At 38.8% G+C, this 18307-nt stretch overlaps 1 protein-coding gene across 1 annotated transcript in view; it reads right to left on the reverse strand.

The window, feature by feature from the left end:
• The window catches only part of LOC125230032 (centrosomal protein of 131 kDa-like), a 44535-nt gene that overhangs the window by 14745 nt on the left and 11483 nt on the right, over positions 1 to 18307 (reverse strand). The window contains exons 10-13 of the mRNA XM_048134964.1: positions 15423 to 15559; positions 11251 to 11339; positions 4961 to 5172; positions 4312 to 4424 (exon numbers count right to left, since the gene is read on the reverse strand). Of these exons, the coding sequence (XP_047990921.1) occupies positions 4312 to 4424; positions 4961 to 5172; positions 11251 to 11339; positions 15423 to 15559 (551 nt within the window). The remainder of the gene's footprint in view (positions 1 to 4311; positions 4425 to 4960; positions 5173 to 11250; positions 11340 to 15422; positions 15560 to 18307) is intronic.

An 18307-nucleotide genomic window follows, 5' to 3' on the forward strand; every position in this document is an offset into this window, starting at 1 on the left:
AACTTCGTCGGCAATTGCACAGGCAAAACCCTCGGTTTCTCCGAAGAGGTCCCCGAATCGTAACCAGTTCACCGATGCGAGCAGGTCTACATCGGGTCCCGTGAGGGCCTTGTAGAACCGCCCGTGTAGCTGCTTGCTCTCCCATACCGCCTTGCGGTCCGCTGGTACTTTATAATTATTATTGTTTTCAACTTACGGTTACGTGTTCGTGGTATGCACAGAGTAAATCTTTAATGAAATTGAGACATTTTTTTATATATACAATTAAATTTGAACTAGAAGCACTAAATCTATACCCGCTCGCATTCCCCTTTTTTCTTTTCTAAGTAAGAATCAATTAATAAGTATCTGAATATATGTATGAATAAATTAAATTGTAATTGTTTACATACAACCTGTGAAGTTTGGTTGACAAAATTTGACGTAGGTGCTGTCATATATATTTTTAAAATGACGTACTGTTAATACCAGCGTAATGAAAATGTATTCCGATGAGTAAAAGAAAACATGAAACTTTTTTCAATTTAACCGAACTAGAATGAAATCATTTATACTCATTCGGTTGTGTTCGTTATTTTCTTTAATAATGTGATATATTTTTATTTATTTTTTATGCACAAGCCATGCACCTTTAAACTTTAAATGAGATTGGATCTCCACCTGACATTATTGATTTACCCTATTTATTTTGAGCACAGTTTTACACTGGTATGGTTTTTCGTGTACGTACACTATTTTCTGTCAAAATATTTGTCAAATTTAAACGTCAACGCGGAGCGACCGGCGACACGTCTGCCTCCGATGAGCCGCTCAGGGCGTCTAATCGAAAGGAGAATTCTGACAGCAATGGCGAATGTATGGAAATTTTACGATAGTTTAAATTTAAGGTAAAATTTCTTTGTTGCCTTTGAGAGGAAAAATACAAAAAACCTCAAAACCTGTAGTCCATTTATCTGGCTTTTAGAATCACTTAATGTTATAACTAAAGTAATGAATTTTTTTAACAAAGTTTACTAAACGGCGACATACGTTTTTCTCATTTTAGGTCAACTTTGTGTGGGTTTAGTTATTACACCGTTAATAATTGGAGATTGTGAATAGTCAAAAGTTGTAGACACACTCTTTAAGATAATAACTACATTTATTTTATTTCATTTAATTTAGAAATGTGAGCAGCATTTGTTAAACGCCGAATGCACTTTTCGAGGATTTCGTACGACCCCCTCTTAAATGATCAGATATGTTCAAGTCGTGACATAGTACACTTTTTATTTCTGATTTAGACAAGTTAGTGTACACATGATCGATATATGATTCAGTTATATGTGTAATTCTTGTTGGGGTTTTAACTAATTGTTTCAACCCGAACTATTTTAAGATATTAATTAATGTTTTAGTATTATTATCTTTGGAAAGAAGGTCGATGTTTATATCACCTACAATAACAACTTTATATCTCTGTAAGGATTGCAAATTACACAGTGTGTTCATTTTAGAAAAAAATAAGGGTACGTCACCGCACGGAGGTCTGTAGATGCACACTACAATTAAATCCAAACCGACACATTCAATTCCACATACTTCAAAATGTGATTCCACAGCTAAGTCTAAAATTTCCTGTCGCTCGATGGTTATAACGTCTTGTCTCACATATATGCAGGCCCCTCCGCCCTGGCGCAAGGATCTCGAGTATTGTGCACGCAGGTTGTAGTTCATAATGTTTACAGCGGTAATTTGTGTTGACTGCAGCCAGTGTTCAGTAAGGCATAGAATGTTTACAGGTGCGCTCTCTTACTTGGAACAATATCTGTCAGGTAAGTCGCTTACATTTCAGTTCGAACATTTCACTCTCGATGAAATTATAAAAACCATACAGTGTGTAAAATTAAAGGAATCGAAGGACATAAACGATATGACCACTCACATTCTGACCTATCTACCACCGGTTCTCGTCTCCCTATTATTAATGGTATTTAATAGATGTGTCGAAACGGGAGCCTATCCGGACGCCTTAAAAACCGTTAGAGTGCAACCTGTCTATAAGGGTAAAGGTGAGATGAATCTACCTAAGTGTTATAGACCTATAGCCTTGATACCGATTGTCTCAAAGGTATTTGAGCGCCTACTGAGTAAGAAGATAATGGGCCATCTCACGAGTAATAACGTATTGAATGAACGACAGTATGCATATCAGCCGGGGCGCTCCACGGTACATGCGGCGCGCGACGTGATCACGCGAGTGCTAACGCACCTCGAAAGCAGGCGACAAGTTGCAGCGATATTCTGCGACTTGTCGCGTGCATTTGAAATGGTGGACCACTCACTACTAGTAAGAAAGTTGGCGCGCTATGGCTTTGAAGAGAGTTTTCTCCAAACAATAGAATCATTTCTACATAACCGAATGCAGAGGACGTATGTACTTAATTCCAAATCTGGCATAGAATCTCTGCCCGGGTGCGCCGTCCCTCAAGGATCGACAATGGGAAATTACCTATTTTTGCTATTAGTTAATGACATCACAGCAGCCAATACTGACCTGGAGTATGTAATGTTTGCCGACGATACGTGTATAATAGTAAATGCCGATACTGTATCCAACTTAAGAAACAAAGTGAAAGAGGCAATTGATAACATATCGTCATGGTTTAAAGCAAATGGGATGCTTCTGAATGCCGAAAAGACGCACATCATGCACTTTCAGCTGCGTAACACCATAAAGGAAAATCTTAATATACGATCCAACAACGTGCTCGTGCCTCAGGCGGAACAGGTAAAATACCTAGGATTTGTTATCGATGCTGGTCTCACGTGGTCGCCCCATATAGATGCCGTCTGTAATAAGCTAAGCTCCGCTTCTTATGCCCTATTGAGACTGGCTCCTACCTTATCAGCTGATAACATGAAGAAGGCATATTATGGCTACTTCCACTCCATCCTGATCTATGGTGTCGACCTATGGGCCACTGCAGCTGATCGCGATAAGGCATTTAAAATTCAAAAGCGCGCCGTTCGGATAATGTGTAACAAACCTCATGATCATCCCGCTCGCAGCCTATTCAAAGAACTGAGAATACTCACATTACCTAGCGTATTCATTCTCGAAGCTTGCCTGCATGTCCGTCACAACCTCGGGTCGTACCCGACTCGCGCGCAGCACCACGCCCCGGGCAGGAGCACGCGCGGCCAGCACCTGCTGGTCGTGCCGGCGCGGAGACTGGCTAAGGTTCGAGGGTCACTCGGTGTACTCGGCCCTAAATTGTACAACTGCCTTCCAGCTGACACGATAAATGCGCCTAGTGATGCAGTCTTTAAAAATAAACTAAAAACCATCTTGCTGAACATGACGTGTTATACAGTCGATGAATACTTTGAACGGATTTCATTGCCCCACTCATAGTAGCAAACAAAATGTAATTTAATAATATTAATTATGTCTTATTATAATAATATTGATTATATTTTATTATTAATTATTTATAACTAATTGACATGTAAAAATGTATTACTTTTTACCAATAAATGTCTGAATCTGAATCTGAATAGTATTGTGTTCCTGCCAGGTGAGTAAGGCTGCCAGAGCTCAACGAGGGTGCGGGGTGCTGACGATGGGAGGACTTTTTGTTCCGTCTATTGTCCTTTGAGTCGTTGACAACCCAAACCCTCCTTTGAACTTGTACACTCCTTTTTGCTAACACACCAAAGGGGAGTGTACAAGTCTCTAATGGGGTGGCAATGGCAACGCGCATGTGACACTCTTTGAGTTGCAGGCGTCCATAGGCTACGGTGACCGCTTTCCATCAGGCGGACCGTATGCTTGTTTGCCGCCGACGTAGTATATAAAAAAAAACTATACGCATCCTTTTCTTTAGGGTGCTAGAGAAAAGGATACCTATAGTTTTCTTTGTTCTCATTTACTGACATACTTGTTTGACAGAGTTTATTAACGATTCTGCTTCTTGCGATACGACAAAATAAAACTGTAAAAGCGTAGTATTTTAGGTGTGAAGAGGACCGATCGTATCCGGAACACCACGCTGCGTTCAAAAACCCGCATTGCCGATGTCGGCGAGAGGACTGCCGGGCTCAAATGGGACTGGGCTGGTCACGTCTGCCGCATGCACCCTGACAGATGGGCTAGTATAGCCACCAAGTGGATGCCACGCCCAGAAGAAGATGGAGAGACGACCTAGACACCTTCCTCACCAACTGGCCGGAAGAGGCACCAAATCAGGAGTCATGGAGGTTAAGGGGAGAGGCCTTTGCCCAGCAGTGGGACACCATTATAGGCTAGATAAAAAAAAAGGGTCTTACATCGATCCTCCGCCTGCCGTAAGCGCGCACAGACATCTTGGTACCGGCGCAGCGTCGCTTCCTCAGTCTTTGCTAACTCACGGAGCTCGCATTCATGCTGCTCCTTATTTCTCCTGTAAATTTAAATTGAGGCGAGGTCAATACGAGTAAGTGCATTTTCAGAAATTGACACCCAAAATTAGTGACAGTTGATCAAAATTAACTCGATATCAGTTTTGTAACGACAATAGGCGAGACGACAAAAAATAATTTAGTCCGTCAGTTAGATCATCAAAAAATTTTGGACACATATTTTTTCTTTTTTCTCGTAAACGAAAAATGACGACGGTACAGTGCGTTGAAGTTTCGCGTGACGTCACGCCTAGGTACAATTTTTACCTAGCAGTGACGTCACAAGCCCCCCACTCCGGAACTTTGATGCCCTGTATCTTTGTGTTTTTTCATTCATTAGATAATGCGAAAAATATGTGTTCAGTATTTTTTTTAATGTAGTCGTCATCCCTATTAAGAATAAAATTCGTCTTACCTTATAGCCTCCTGCAACTCCCAACGTCCCGCCTGGGCTTCTACTTCTATTCTCTCTATAGCGCATTCTATCTCCTGTCTCGCTCACGCTTATGTTGCGCCGCTATCTCTGTCACTTTCTTACCTTATAGCCTCCTGCAACTCCTTACGTCCCGCCTGGGCTTCTTCTTCCATTCTCTCTATAGCGCATTCTATCTCTCTATCTCGCTCACGCTTGTGCTGCGCTGCTATCTCTGCCACTTTCTTTTTTAGCGCTAATTGTTGTTCCGCTTCAAATTCTTTCTTGTGTTGTTCGAATTCTTGTTCTAATTCTTCTCTGTCTAATTTCATTTCTTCCTAAAAAATATTTGAAAAATTATTAGAAGCACCTTCTAGTTTCTAGTCTACCTTTATTAATAGATTTTATTTTAAAAATTTGTTTTTCAAAATGTGTATTGACATGATACGAGTATCATGATATTAAAAAATAGTTATTTGTTTTACAAGGGGGCAAAGTAGTTGTTTAACCGCACGTGCCAATATTGATATCCGAGCAAGCGAAAGATTCCAATATTGAACCGCGAGCGTAGCGAGTGGTTCAAAAAGTGGAATCTTGAGCGTTGCGAGGGTTTCAAGGCACGAAGGTAAAACAAACTTTACCACCGAGTGAAACAAAAAATTTTTCACCACACCAACACGAACAAACTACTGACTATAAAACATCAAAATAAATTAAATCCATCAATTTATTCAATATTTATGATTCAAAATCATCATTTATAGGTAAAATCTAGCAGCCAGATTAAGACATCGAGTTAAAATTCGTATGAAATTACTTTGCCCCCTTGTGGATAAAATGCAATTTTGCTATCTGTTTTCGAATAGCAAAGAAAGCCTTTACCAGTTGGTGTGGTGAAAAGAAATATGTCATATCTTAAAATATGATTCATGATAGACAATGGTTTTCTGACTCTGGGAAAAATAATAAAAAAATAATTAAGTTCGATTTTTATACTAAATCAGTGTTAGAAGTTAAATAGGCAAAATCTTATTTATATAAATATGTCGTATAAACTGGTAAGTTTTATTAAAAAAAATACTACTTTTAAAAAGGTACACCATTTGTGAAACCTTTATGATAAAATGTTTAAACATAAACTAATTACTAACTCCGAAAAAATCTGCCTAAATCACATACTAAAAATCGCCATCGTCCTGTTTTTTCACACTTTTCCGCCATTTTATCTTAATCCTTAAATAATTAAAATAATAAATAGTAAATCATTATATGTATTATTTAATTGTTCTAAGCACCATAGCAACGGAAAAACACGCTATAACGTCGCTCTCTGTTGTAAATATGTTTAATAAGCTTCAAAGTCTCCTTTTCATCAGTTTTTTTTGGCATAAACAAATCTAGACGAGTTTGAAGTCGTTATATCGCTGGCGAATTCTCCCTGCGGACGCCGCAGCCCGAGTAATCGGGCTCTTCTATCTGGGCGCTGCTTGACAGACGTCACGTCATTTTAAGGTGGCACGAAATACACATAACAGAAAATTGTTTACGTGAAATAATGTATTCCAGAGCACAATATAAATGGGCTGTATCCTCATGTTAATGCGCATGCAGTGATGATCAGGACACTCAGGATAGTGCATGAGGAAGTGTTTTTAGTGACTCAAGTTCTTCTCTAGTTGGAGTCGTCCTGAAGTGATTGTTTACACATATATTTTTATATTAAGTTATAGTTTTTATAGATTCTGATATTTAAGAATCGTTTGTGTTTAGCTTTATTAATGCAGCCCAGGACGCAACCTGTCGGCAACAACACGTCTTCCACATGCCAGTTGTGCCACAAAACCTTTAAAAACTCCCATGGCCTTAATATACACATTACAAAAGTCCACAGACGTTGCCTAACTCAAGATATCTTACCGGTTCACAATAGTTCAATCGATCTACATTCTTCCCTTCCCATAATCACTCAACCTGCGGCCCCTTCACACACCCATCTCAGTCATCTCAACTTAAGCAGTCACAAGAGCTCTTTCCCGGTTATTAAGCGAATTCCCAGAGGTGCTAGATTTACTGTCGCCTCCAGTCTCACAAAAACTATCAATAATTGTTTTAATGAAAATACGCCTTCTAGCTGGGAAAATCTCTTTTTATTTGCCTATAAAACTCTACATGTGTCGAAAAAAGATCGCCGCAGCTCATTGACTTCGAAAATAAAATTAAATTGTTCCCAACCAAATACTAATTGTTGCCTCGATGTAACACAAAACTCACCCTTTCGTACATACAAGCCACATGAACACGACATAATTAAAGTTGTCGAGACAAAAGTCAACGATGGGGATTTTAAGGGAGCGGCGCAAATTCTTTTTTCGTCAGATATTCCAGCACCTGATACTCCTGAGACTCTTTCAGTCCTGCAAAGTAAGCACCCGGCAGCCCCCTTGTCCTCTTATCCCGATCCACCTAACCCGGCTTTGCCATACATGCAAGCCACCGAAGATGCAACCATGGCCGCAATCTTGTCCTTTCGGAATGGTTCAGCCGGCGGCTTAGATGGAATTACTCCTCAGCATTTAAAGGATCTCATATTAGGTGGCCCTGGCGGCAGAAATGATGACCTGCTCAAGAGCGTTACTTGTCTGGTAAATCTAATGCTTTCAGGCAAAGTTAACGAAGAAGTTATTCCCACACTCTATGGCGCCAACTTATGTGCACTGGGAAAAAAGGATGGTGGCGTTCGCCCAATCGCCATAGGCTCCACGTTCAGAAGATTGACTTCCAAAGTCGGCTGTAAGTACATCGCCAAAGATTTAGAGCCCCTATTTCAACCAACGCAGTTAGGATTCGGCTCTAAAAAAGGCTGCGAAGCCGCAGTACATGCATGTCGAACTTTCTTAGAAAATAGTAAGGAGCAGGTGCTTGTGAAAGTGGATATAAAAAATGCGTTTAATTCTGTTAACCGAAGCGCCTTACTAACAGAAGTACAAAAGCATATTCCTAGCCTTTACCCATATCTATGGCAATGCTACAGACATCCTTCTAACCTCATGTACAGACATCACCATATCCTCTCCTCAGTCGGCTGTCAGCAAGGCGACCCACTCGGACCAGCCATCTTTAGCCTAGCAATACACCCAATTATTTCGGCCCTAAATTCTAAATTTAATGTATGGTACCTCGACGACGGCACCATAGGCGGTGAAGCCAGCTCCGTGCTCGACGATCTAAGTCTTTTAGTTACCAAATTTAGTGAAATTGGACTGGAACTCAACATGAGCAAATGCGAACTTTTTGTAAGCCCTGACGTTCAAGGCGAAACGCAAGTTATAAACGACTTTAGGAATAACTGTCCTGGCATAAAATTATTAAACAGAAGCTCGCTTCATCTCCTTGGGGCCCCAGTCTTCGAAGAATCAATTCCAGACTAGGGCTTGTGATATACGTGTTACACGCGGAACCGTAGCTACGTAGCCTTAGCACCGGCGGTGCTAAGATCCCGTACTACACGGTCACGTCAAAGATACGTATCCGTTTCTGGATTCGGCTACGTTCCCGCGAATCTCGGCTTCGGCTCCTCTCCGCTCGGTTGTTGAAAGAGAGCTTGTAAGTGTCGAACGGACCCTTCGCATTATGTGTTATACTCGTGGTCTTTGCACTGATTTGATTCCAGATGTTTTTTTAAGTAATTACATATTGGTATTATTCTGTTCTCTGATAACCAGACATTATGAGTTTGTACAAAAAAAACCAGAGGTGGTATTGGTGGGATTTTTGAATCTCACCGGTGCCTTGTTTTGTATGCAGCCGATGACTATTTAGTACGAAATAAGCCACCCGATGAGAATCAAAAATCGCACCTCAGGTAGGTACTAGGTACCTACTTGGCGATGTCGATGAATATGAAAGTCCATCCAAATAAATATATTAATATCTCTAATTAATATTTACTCCCTAGTAAGAAATGATACAGGTAGACCAATGCAACAATTTAAAAGTAATCACTTAAAATGAAATAATAATATACACTGTTGTTCATAAATATTATTACTGTCTGGACAACCGTCTTTCGTCGGTGAAAATACTAAGAAATAGTTGCACGTGCAGATAAAGATAACAAACAATAGTGTGCGGGCCATTGATAATAATTACCTTCAAGTAGCTTTGGGATTTACCTGTTAAGTACCATGTGTTCCTATTGTTTGTGAAGTTAAGTGAAAGCAAAAATAACAAACTATTTGACTACTTCGGATACTACCAACTATAAGACGCTGACTGTACATGTTAGATTATTTAAAAAAAGTTGATTAATTATAGTCTGTGTCATGTGAATGAAAATTAGAATTTTACCTATTTTTTTATATGTTGATTATACGCGAATTCTTTTGATATAATACACATCTTTTACAATTTGTACTGGTCTATTATTTTTGCCTCCAACATAATATTTGCATCTTATTATTTTTGATCACTCTTACTTAAAACTTTATTTAAAATGCAAAAATATGGAAACTGAAATTAAAAACTCGCCCCTTGCATTACATTCGGGGGTCTTAGTGACACGCATAAAATCTACACTAAACGTCACGGTCACGACTGGATCCGATCTACGTATAAATAAGATACGTATCTCCGTGTACACGTAGCTACGTATCTTAATTACACGTAGCCGAATAACACGGAGCAAACGGAGCGGATCTCCGTTGCCGAGTAACACGGCAACGGAGATTCGGCTACGGGTACACGAAACACGGTCACGACCAGGAGCTCTATTCCAGACTACATTGATATCCAAATTCACCGTTTCACTCAACTTTCGGACCGCCTACTACAAATTAAGTCACACATGGCATTTTTTATCATTCGGTTTTGTCTCTTCGTTCCCAAATTAACATATGCTATACGTTGCAGCCCTTTTTTTAAATTTCCACAACTATGCCAAAAAGTCGACGATATTATCCATGTCAAAATTCAAAAAATAAATAATATCAATATTAACAGCAGGCAATTTATCCACGCCACATTACCCGTACGGTTCGGTGGCCTGGGTATAAGGCAAATATCTAGTGTCGCCCTGCCCGCCTTTCTGTCTTCCGTGCACGGTACGCTATCCCTCGTAGGTAAAATACTCACTCCGTCACTACGTGACTTCGAGGTGGCATACCTGTCGGAAGCTGAAGATACATGGCGTTTGGCCTGCCCTGGCAACGACACGCCGAATGAGAAGGGCACTCAAAGACTTTGGGACGAACCACTCTGCCGTCAGGTGCAGAAATGGCTCCTTAACACTGCACAATCAGATACAGAAAAAGCCCGTCTACTTGCCTCCACCCAACACGAATCCGGTTTTTGGCTCCACGCATTGCCCTCCATTAACTGCGCAACTTTATTAGATAATAATTCTTTCCGTCTGGCTGTGGGCCTCCGTCTAGGTGCTGAAATAGTTGTCCCCCACTGCTGTCCCTGCGGCTCACAAGTAGACAGCCTGGGCTCGCATGGCCTCTCCTGCCGCAGGAGTGCCGGCCGCCTGTCCCGCCATGCCAGTCTAAATGACGTGATCCGTCGGGCTCTTGCTAGCGTAGGTGTGCCGGCCACATTGGAACCACCTGGCCTGGCGCGCGACGATGGCAAGAGGCCCGATGGAATAACCCTCATCCCCTGGCAGATGGGACGGCCGCTTATCTGGGATGCCACGTGTGTGGATACCTTAGCGCCGTCCCATCTAGCTTCCACTTCACGGAAGGCTGGCGAGGCGGCGGCAGCGGCCGAAGATCGCAAACGTCGCAAATATGCCGGTCTCCTGCACAACCACATATTTGCGGCGTTTGCGGTGGAAACCCTAGGGCCATGGAGCGGCGATGCCCTTAACCTTTTCCGCGTATTAAAAAAAAAACTCCGGGAGACCTCAGGTGACCCTAGGGCTGGCTCATTCCTTGGCCAAAGAATTGGCATTGCTATTCAGCGAGGGAATGTAGCCAGCCTCATGGGCACACTTCCACAGGGGACGGACTTGGGGGACCTTAGATAGTTTTTATTTATTTTAGTTATATCTTTTCATTTTGCTAGTTTTAAGATTTAGTTTAATTTAGGTTGTATTTTAGTAGTTTTAGTAATTTATTTTATTCTTTTAATCGATTGTTAAAGTTTGTGTAAATAATAAAGTTCCTGAATATTATTGAGTTAATTAAATAATAATAAATAATGAATAATAATTAAGCAATAAATGTGGTTTTGGATAGCTACATATCGAGCCACGGGCCATCAAATATATGATGCATATATACATCACCATGCATTTAAGGGTTAAGCCTAAAAGCCCATACATTTCAGGGGTACGCTTTTGTATGGGTTTTATCAGTCCCGTATCGTATTATATCGTTCTTGATATGTACAAAAGGTTAAAAAGGTTAGAAACCAACCTGCATTTTCTCTCTTTCTTTCAAGATCTGTTGTTCCATTTCTCGTTTCTTGTTTTCGAGGAAATTTTCCTGCTCTTCTTTCCATTTATCTGAAAGTGCCATTGAAAATAGAGTTCTCGGTATAATATCAGTCTGGACCACTGGGCAAACTGGCAGACGAGATAGTAGCGACAACAGGACAAGGGCGGCTTGTTACAGCCACAGACAGACACATGGAACACTTTGGGGGAGGCTTTTACCCAGAAGGGGTCCACATATACTTGATTTTTAGTTATTTATAATTAACCCCTCGTATGCTTAGACACGGATCCGTGCGTGGGAATTTTAATCTATTGCTTTAAATGTCAAGGTCACTATTTCAATGACCAAAATTGACAGGCCGCATACGAGGGGTTAATTTAACTAAAAAAACATATTTTAAACTTTCTTAATCACTTTTGTCACCTACCTACCTACTGTATATACTCTTGTGTCTACCTACTGTATTTCGATGCAGTTGTATGCATCATGATCACGGGAAACTGAAGACGGCGGGTGGACATCAAATCAAAAAGGTAATCACGGTCTATATCCCGGTCAATATAAGTATAATCAAAGAGGATAGAGTATTATAGTGCATAGACTGCCATCTCTCGACACAGGCTTAAAACTTTTGAACCTCAGTTTTGACAATTTGGCCCATATTCTTAGCTTGATATGTGTTAAAATGTCAAATATTAATATTAGCGCCATCTAGCCGAGCGTCCCCCAAAGGCGTATCGCCATCTAGGTCACCGTACCTTTTTCTGTATGGTTTTGAGGTACGTTTTTTTCTTAGACTTTATCTGTAGATACGAAGTTACATATGTCTTTGGTATAATGAAACTAACCGTGAATCATCTAAAACTTTTATTAGATAACCTAACCACAAAATTAAAAATTTGTAAAAAACCCCGACCGCGACATAGTGGGCCGATTTTCATGAAACATGGCTAAGAAAACTCCCAACTAACTCAGCTGCGATGCAATCTAACTTCAACACTGTGTTCAAATGGGCACATGATATGGGCTTAGTAATTAACGCGCAGAAAACAAAAATAATGCATATTCGTTCAGCTCACAATAAAACTACTCATGATATTAATGTGATTGCACACCAACATAACTGTCTGCACCAACTTAATACCACAGCATGTAATTGTACAAAAATAGAAGTGGTCACAGAACACAAAAAGTACAGAACGTAAAAAAGAAACATGAAACAGACTATGCTCAATTGTTCAAATACTGTAATATACTCCCAATTCAAAAAAAAATTAAACTAGCTGTACTTACGGAAGAATATCATCATGTTAATAATATAAAAGTAAAAAATAGATAAGAGTTTTTAAGAGTTGATAAGTCTAATAAAAAATAGATGTATAAAATTAAGAACTTTGCAGAGACAAAACAAATATTGTATACCCAAATATAATAACGTATACGGCACTAGGTTGTATACATATATTCTACCAAAAATACTTAATGAGATGCCAGAGGACGTAAGACTAATAAATATTAAAAAATGTATTAAAATGCATTTGTTACAATCTAACGACTTAAGCTATATGTACTAAGAATCCTAACTAGTATTCAAAACTTAGGTATAGATATAGTTAAGTAATATACTGAACTCCCCATCTAGTAAGGCGGCGGAATTGAAAAAAGTCGTCTAGTTTTGAAGTTGATGTGACTGGAGAGTATACTGCTGACAAGTGGTATCGTTGTGATCGGTAGACTTTACTGAGTACGAAATAATGACTTGTCACTTTCTCAGACTGTGGGGGGGTTAACTATGACGTCACAAAGATCGCGGTCCCGGGTTTCAATTTTTTGCCAATTTGTCTAGAACCCCTTATCCAATTTTGAAAAATGAGGTGTCGATTGAAGGCTTATAACATGCTGATTAAGATTTATTATATGTGAAGAGTATAGTTTTGTTAGTTATTTTTTAATTAATAATAATGCAAAAAATACTTTTTTTTTACTCTCTTTTTTGATTTTTGTGACTCAAAAAGGCAATGAAAACGGCCACTTAGCTAAAAAATATGTTATATAAATCATTTAACTACATTATTAAGCTATCTGTTGCTTTTTAAATTTCTACGATCGGATAATAAATAAGCAAACTACAACCACATACCTGTAGGCGGGGAGTACCGCTTGACACGCGTTCCCATACATTCGGCGTCTACCAAATTACACCTCGCGCAAAATTCGTTTCAAGCAGATATACCTCTAATCTTATTCATCGTAACCTATCAATATTGGTATCATTTGAAAGTACAATTAAAGTACTTTAAGAAACAATGTCAATCATTTTCATAAAATCAATAATCGCCAGTCTGTGGTGGTTACAAAGGAAAAAAGTGGGTATGCAATTTGACTGGTTTCCTAGGTTTGATACCCTAGACGAGTTTAAAAGGGGAGGTAAAGGTGACATATGGGTTGTTCTCTGGCCTAAAAGCTATACAGAGGGTCAGGGAGAAAAAAACTAGGGTTTAAGTTTAGTTTTAAGTTATTTTTTCTTTTATTTGTTGATTTTATTGTGTTTAATTTTTTTGTAATTTTATCAAGGATACACATTGGTTTCTTTTGCTGAAAATTCCCTTTTTTATGAGAAATGTTATGAATTTCATGGCATTTTCCGATAGAGACTAAAATTAACTTTCAAATAAGGCCACATAGTCATACTGATACATAGTCATACCCTTAATATTATATAAGTAAAAGTATGACTATGTGGCCTACTGATACATAGTCATACCCTTAATATTATATAAGTAAAAGTATGACTATGTGGCCTTATTTGAAAGTTAATTTTAGTCTCTATCGGAAAAAGCCATAAAATTCATAACATTTCTCATAAAAAAGGCAACTTTTAGCAGAAGAAACCAACGTGTATCCTTGATAAAATTACAAAAAAATTTAACACAATAAAATCAACAAATAAAGGAAAAAATAACTTAAAACTAAACTTAAACCCTAGTTTTTTCTCCCCTGACCCTCTGTATAGCTTTTAGGCCAGAGAAAAACCCATATGTCACCTTTACCTCCCCTTTTAAACTCGTCTAGGGTATCAAACCTAGGAAACCAGTCAAATTGCATACCCACTTTTTTCCTTTGTAACCACCACAGACTGGAGATTATTGATTTAAAAAAAATTATTGACATTGTTTTTTAAAGTACTTTAATTGTGCTTTCAAATGATATCAATATTGATAGGTTACGATGAATAAGATTAGAGGTATATCTGCTTGAAACGAATTTTGCGCGAGGTGTAATTTGGTAGACGCCGAATGTATGGGAACGCGTGTCAAGCGGTACTCCCCGCCTACAGGTATGTGGTTGTAGTTTGCTCATTTATTATCCGATCGTAGAAATTCAAAAAGCAACAGATAGCTTAATAATGTAGTTAAATGATTTATATAACATATTTTTTAGCTAAGTGGCCGTTTTCATTGCCTTTTTGAGTCACAAAAATCAAAAAAAGAGTAAAAAAAAAGTATTTTTTGCATTATTATTAATTAAAAAATAACTAACAAAACTATACTCTTCACATAAAATAAATCTTAATCAGCATGTTATACGCTTTCAATCGACACCTCATTTTTCAAAATTGGATAAGGGGTTCTAGACAAATTGGCAAAAAATTGAAACCCGGGACCGCGATCTTTGTGACGTCATAGTTAACCCCCCCACAGTCTGAGAAAGTGACAAGTCATTATTTCGTACTCAGTAAAGTGTACCGATCACAACGATACCACTTGTCAGCAGTATACTCTCCAGTCACATCAACTTTTCCCGAGACCCTCTCGCCGCTCTACTAATCGGCATACAAACCTCTTCAAGGTTTTGCCAACGATGGGTCTTGTGTAAGAAAGTGTAAATTTTCTTTTATTATTCAATTAAAAAAAAAAAGCTTTCAGACAAAAAAAAACTGAATCAAAATCAGTTCATCCGTTCGGGAGCTACGATGCCACAGACAGACACACACAGACAGACAGACAAACAGACAGACAGACAGACAGACAGACAGACAGACAGACAGAAAGACAGACAGACAGATAGACAGACGGACAGACAGACAGACCCGTCAAACTTATAACACCCCTTCGTTTTTGCGTCGGGTTACAAAGTATATTTTAACTCACCGAAGCACTCTTTCTGCTGTTTCTCCCTCTCGCTCAGGCCGCAAGCGACGCGCTCGTTCTCGGCGCGCATTTCCGCCACCAACCGCCTCCTTTGCTCCTGGTACGACAGCTCTAGTTCCAGGATCTGCTTCTCAAGTCTGGAAATTAAAGTAATAAAAATTTACTTGGTAGGTCATGACGTGTCTGTCGCAAGACCACCAAATGGCTTACTGCTAGGTACTTAAGTGACTGCTCAAGAAAGCAAATGCGAGTAGGTATTGTCATAGATTAAATATAATAAGATCATACCGTCCCATACATTAAAATGCGACCGCCTAAGAACGCGCATACACACCATGCATGCACCGCGCATAGTGACACCACACGATGGCGCCACAAAAAATGCCTTGTTGCCATCGATTACTTGTAGATTGGCGTTAAGGCGATATATTTCCGTAGTTGCTGCGCGCACTCGTTTTTTGAAGCCGTTAAAAACATATGAAAACGCAATGGAAAAATCTGAAAACGATATATGTTAAATTTCAGGATCTGGTGAGTATGTTATGGAGTTGAACAACATGAATGTTACAACTTCGCTCGATAGAAAATGACTCCAAAGTTACCTCTTCTCTTAACAATAAATCGTTCCCATGGCTATGATAAGAACTTTTTTGACTTGTTTTTTACTTCAATATATAGGTAATAAGATTATCTAGACGAATCTGATGAGTTTGTGCCGGTAGCGTCATTAAAATAATATAATATTTACCAAATACTACCAAATCCGCAAAGGAAAGATGGAACAACTATGAACCCAATTTTAAGACCTGTTACTAATCCTGTTTTTGCAAAAAAAAAAAAAATTTTGTAAATTGTTTTGAAATTGAAAACATTTTCGATGGCACTTATGGCCTCTTCAGTCGCGCGGCGGCGCTTTCAGAGGATGGACCTGTGTCAGTTTTCTCCGCGTGGTCACGTGTCATTGAAACAATGGGGAACAAAGCTTTGAGGAGGCAGAAAAAATAATTGCGTGCTAGAAAACAAATAAATAAAGAAAATTCTAATCAAAGCCCGTGAAAAGGTAAGAAAATGATAATTTATATATACACGTAAGTATTTCATTTTCATATGATGTTATCAAGTGACATTTACGATATCTAAACATCATAGATTTTAGAAACCCCTAGATGACGGGTCTGTGACGTCATTACAGCACAACTTTTCCACTTAGAAAATATATAACTGATGTCCAGCTAGTGAACAAACTTACGCAAAATTTTCATAAAAATATTGAATTGTTCGAAAAAAAGGCGGCGGTAGGTACAGTACTGATTGAAGATCAGGTACGGTAGGTATTTCTGTCTTTCAAAATTTGATATAAGGTTGATTAGATCGTGCTACCCTCCGTCTATATTTTTTCTGTGTCTATGCCAAACATGTGGCCAGCCTGAAAAAAATTTTGTTTGACAACTATCGCCATTTTTCCACAATAGTTAAAAGATTTCAGTATTTTAACTTTTCAATAAATTTTGATGAAAGTCCATAATCATATACATTGATAAAGCATAGAATGGTATTGATAATTTATTCTGTGCTGGGTTGTATTCCATTTGGAGGTACGGTAGTGGCGGTAGTGCCCCCGCCAACACGAGTCAAGCGAAGAGAAAAGCTGTTTTCTTGAAGCATTTTGTCGTTCTTCTGAATCCTCGAATTTTGGGTCTGGTTTAAACCAGATAAATATAATTGTCAGGATATGATATCAATAGCAACTTTATTATATAGACAAAGTTTCAATTGCATAGTTTTCATACTTTAGATTTTATTCATATCTTAATATAAATAGCACAGATTTCATCAGTGACTGGCTGAGTGACTTCATCTTGTTTGAAGTTGTAGGTTCATAAACAACAAGAATAAAATTCGAAACTTTGGCATATATACAGCTTAAAGGCTTTCAATATGAAAAAGAGAAAGCGTTATTTATTCACGACTGACAAATTTTATGTGTCTTTTTAAACAACAGTGACATGACATAATATCTTTTTACATAAAGTCTATGGTCAAAGAAGCTGATGGTTACTGTGTTCTGTTAACAATAGGTTTATAAGAAAAAACTTCTACATAAAGTATTAACATCTCGGCATGTTTTATGCCGAGATGTTAATCTTTCCCCTCCTCCCGCCTCCCCATTTTTATGTCCCCATTTTCAGTTTTTTTTATATATTCAAGAAAACCGTAAAAGCTACGGTTATGGTGTTTAGGAGAAGTAGGTATATTTCCATAAAATTCTCTACTATCTTTGCAGGTAAATAATTGTAACTCGTAATTTTCAAATTATGCTCCTATTTATTATGGGACTAATGATGAAAACGCAAAAAATCTATTGTATACATTTGGACTGTTATGATACAGCTCATTTCTATGGAAATCCAATTTTATCTTCGTGGTTTCAGCATTGGACCCTTAATAAAAGTTGCTCATAATGACATCAAAAGTCGCTATGCAAAGTCTGAATGGCCCTTTTCATTTCACCCTGTCGATTTGTAGCTAAGTGCGATTAATAAGAAGTTTCGACGATGGCAGTTGGAGAATCCAAAAACATCGATAAAATTGATTGTAGCTTCCGACGTCCTTAAAAGCAACGACAACGCTGACCAAACATACTGTAACTATAAATCATTCGTATTACTTACACAAATGATGAAACCTAATAAAAAAAAATAAGGCGGTGATCCTTTACTATCAGGCGATACAGCTGCTCATTTGCCTCCTATTTTATGAAACAACTAAGAAAGCCCAGTTAAAATACGGCGATCATTATACTGCGATCCGTCTGTGTCATGCTGCCGCGCGAATTTGAGTTCCCGTGTGCGACAAGCGAACAGAGCCGCGCGGGCGGGGCTGCC

The sequence above is a fragment of the Leguminivora glycinivorella genome, chromosome 10 (assembly GCF_023078275.1).
Source record: "Leguminivora glycinivorella isolate SPB_JAAS2020 chromosome 10, LegGlyc_1.1, whole genome shotgun sequence".
Lineage (NCBI taxonomy): Eukaryota > Metazoa > Arthropoda > Insecta > Lepidoptera > Tortricidae > Leguminivora > Leguminivora glycinivorella.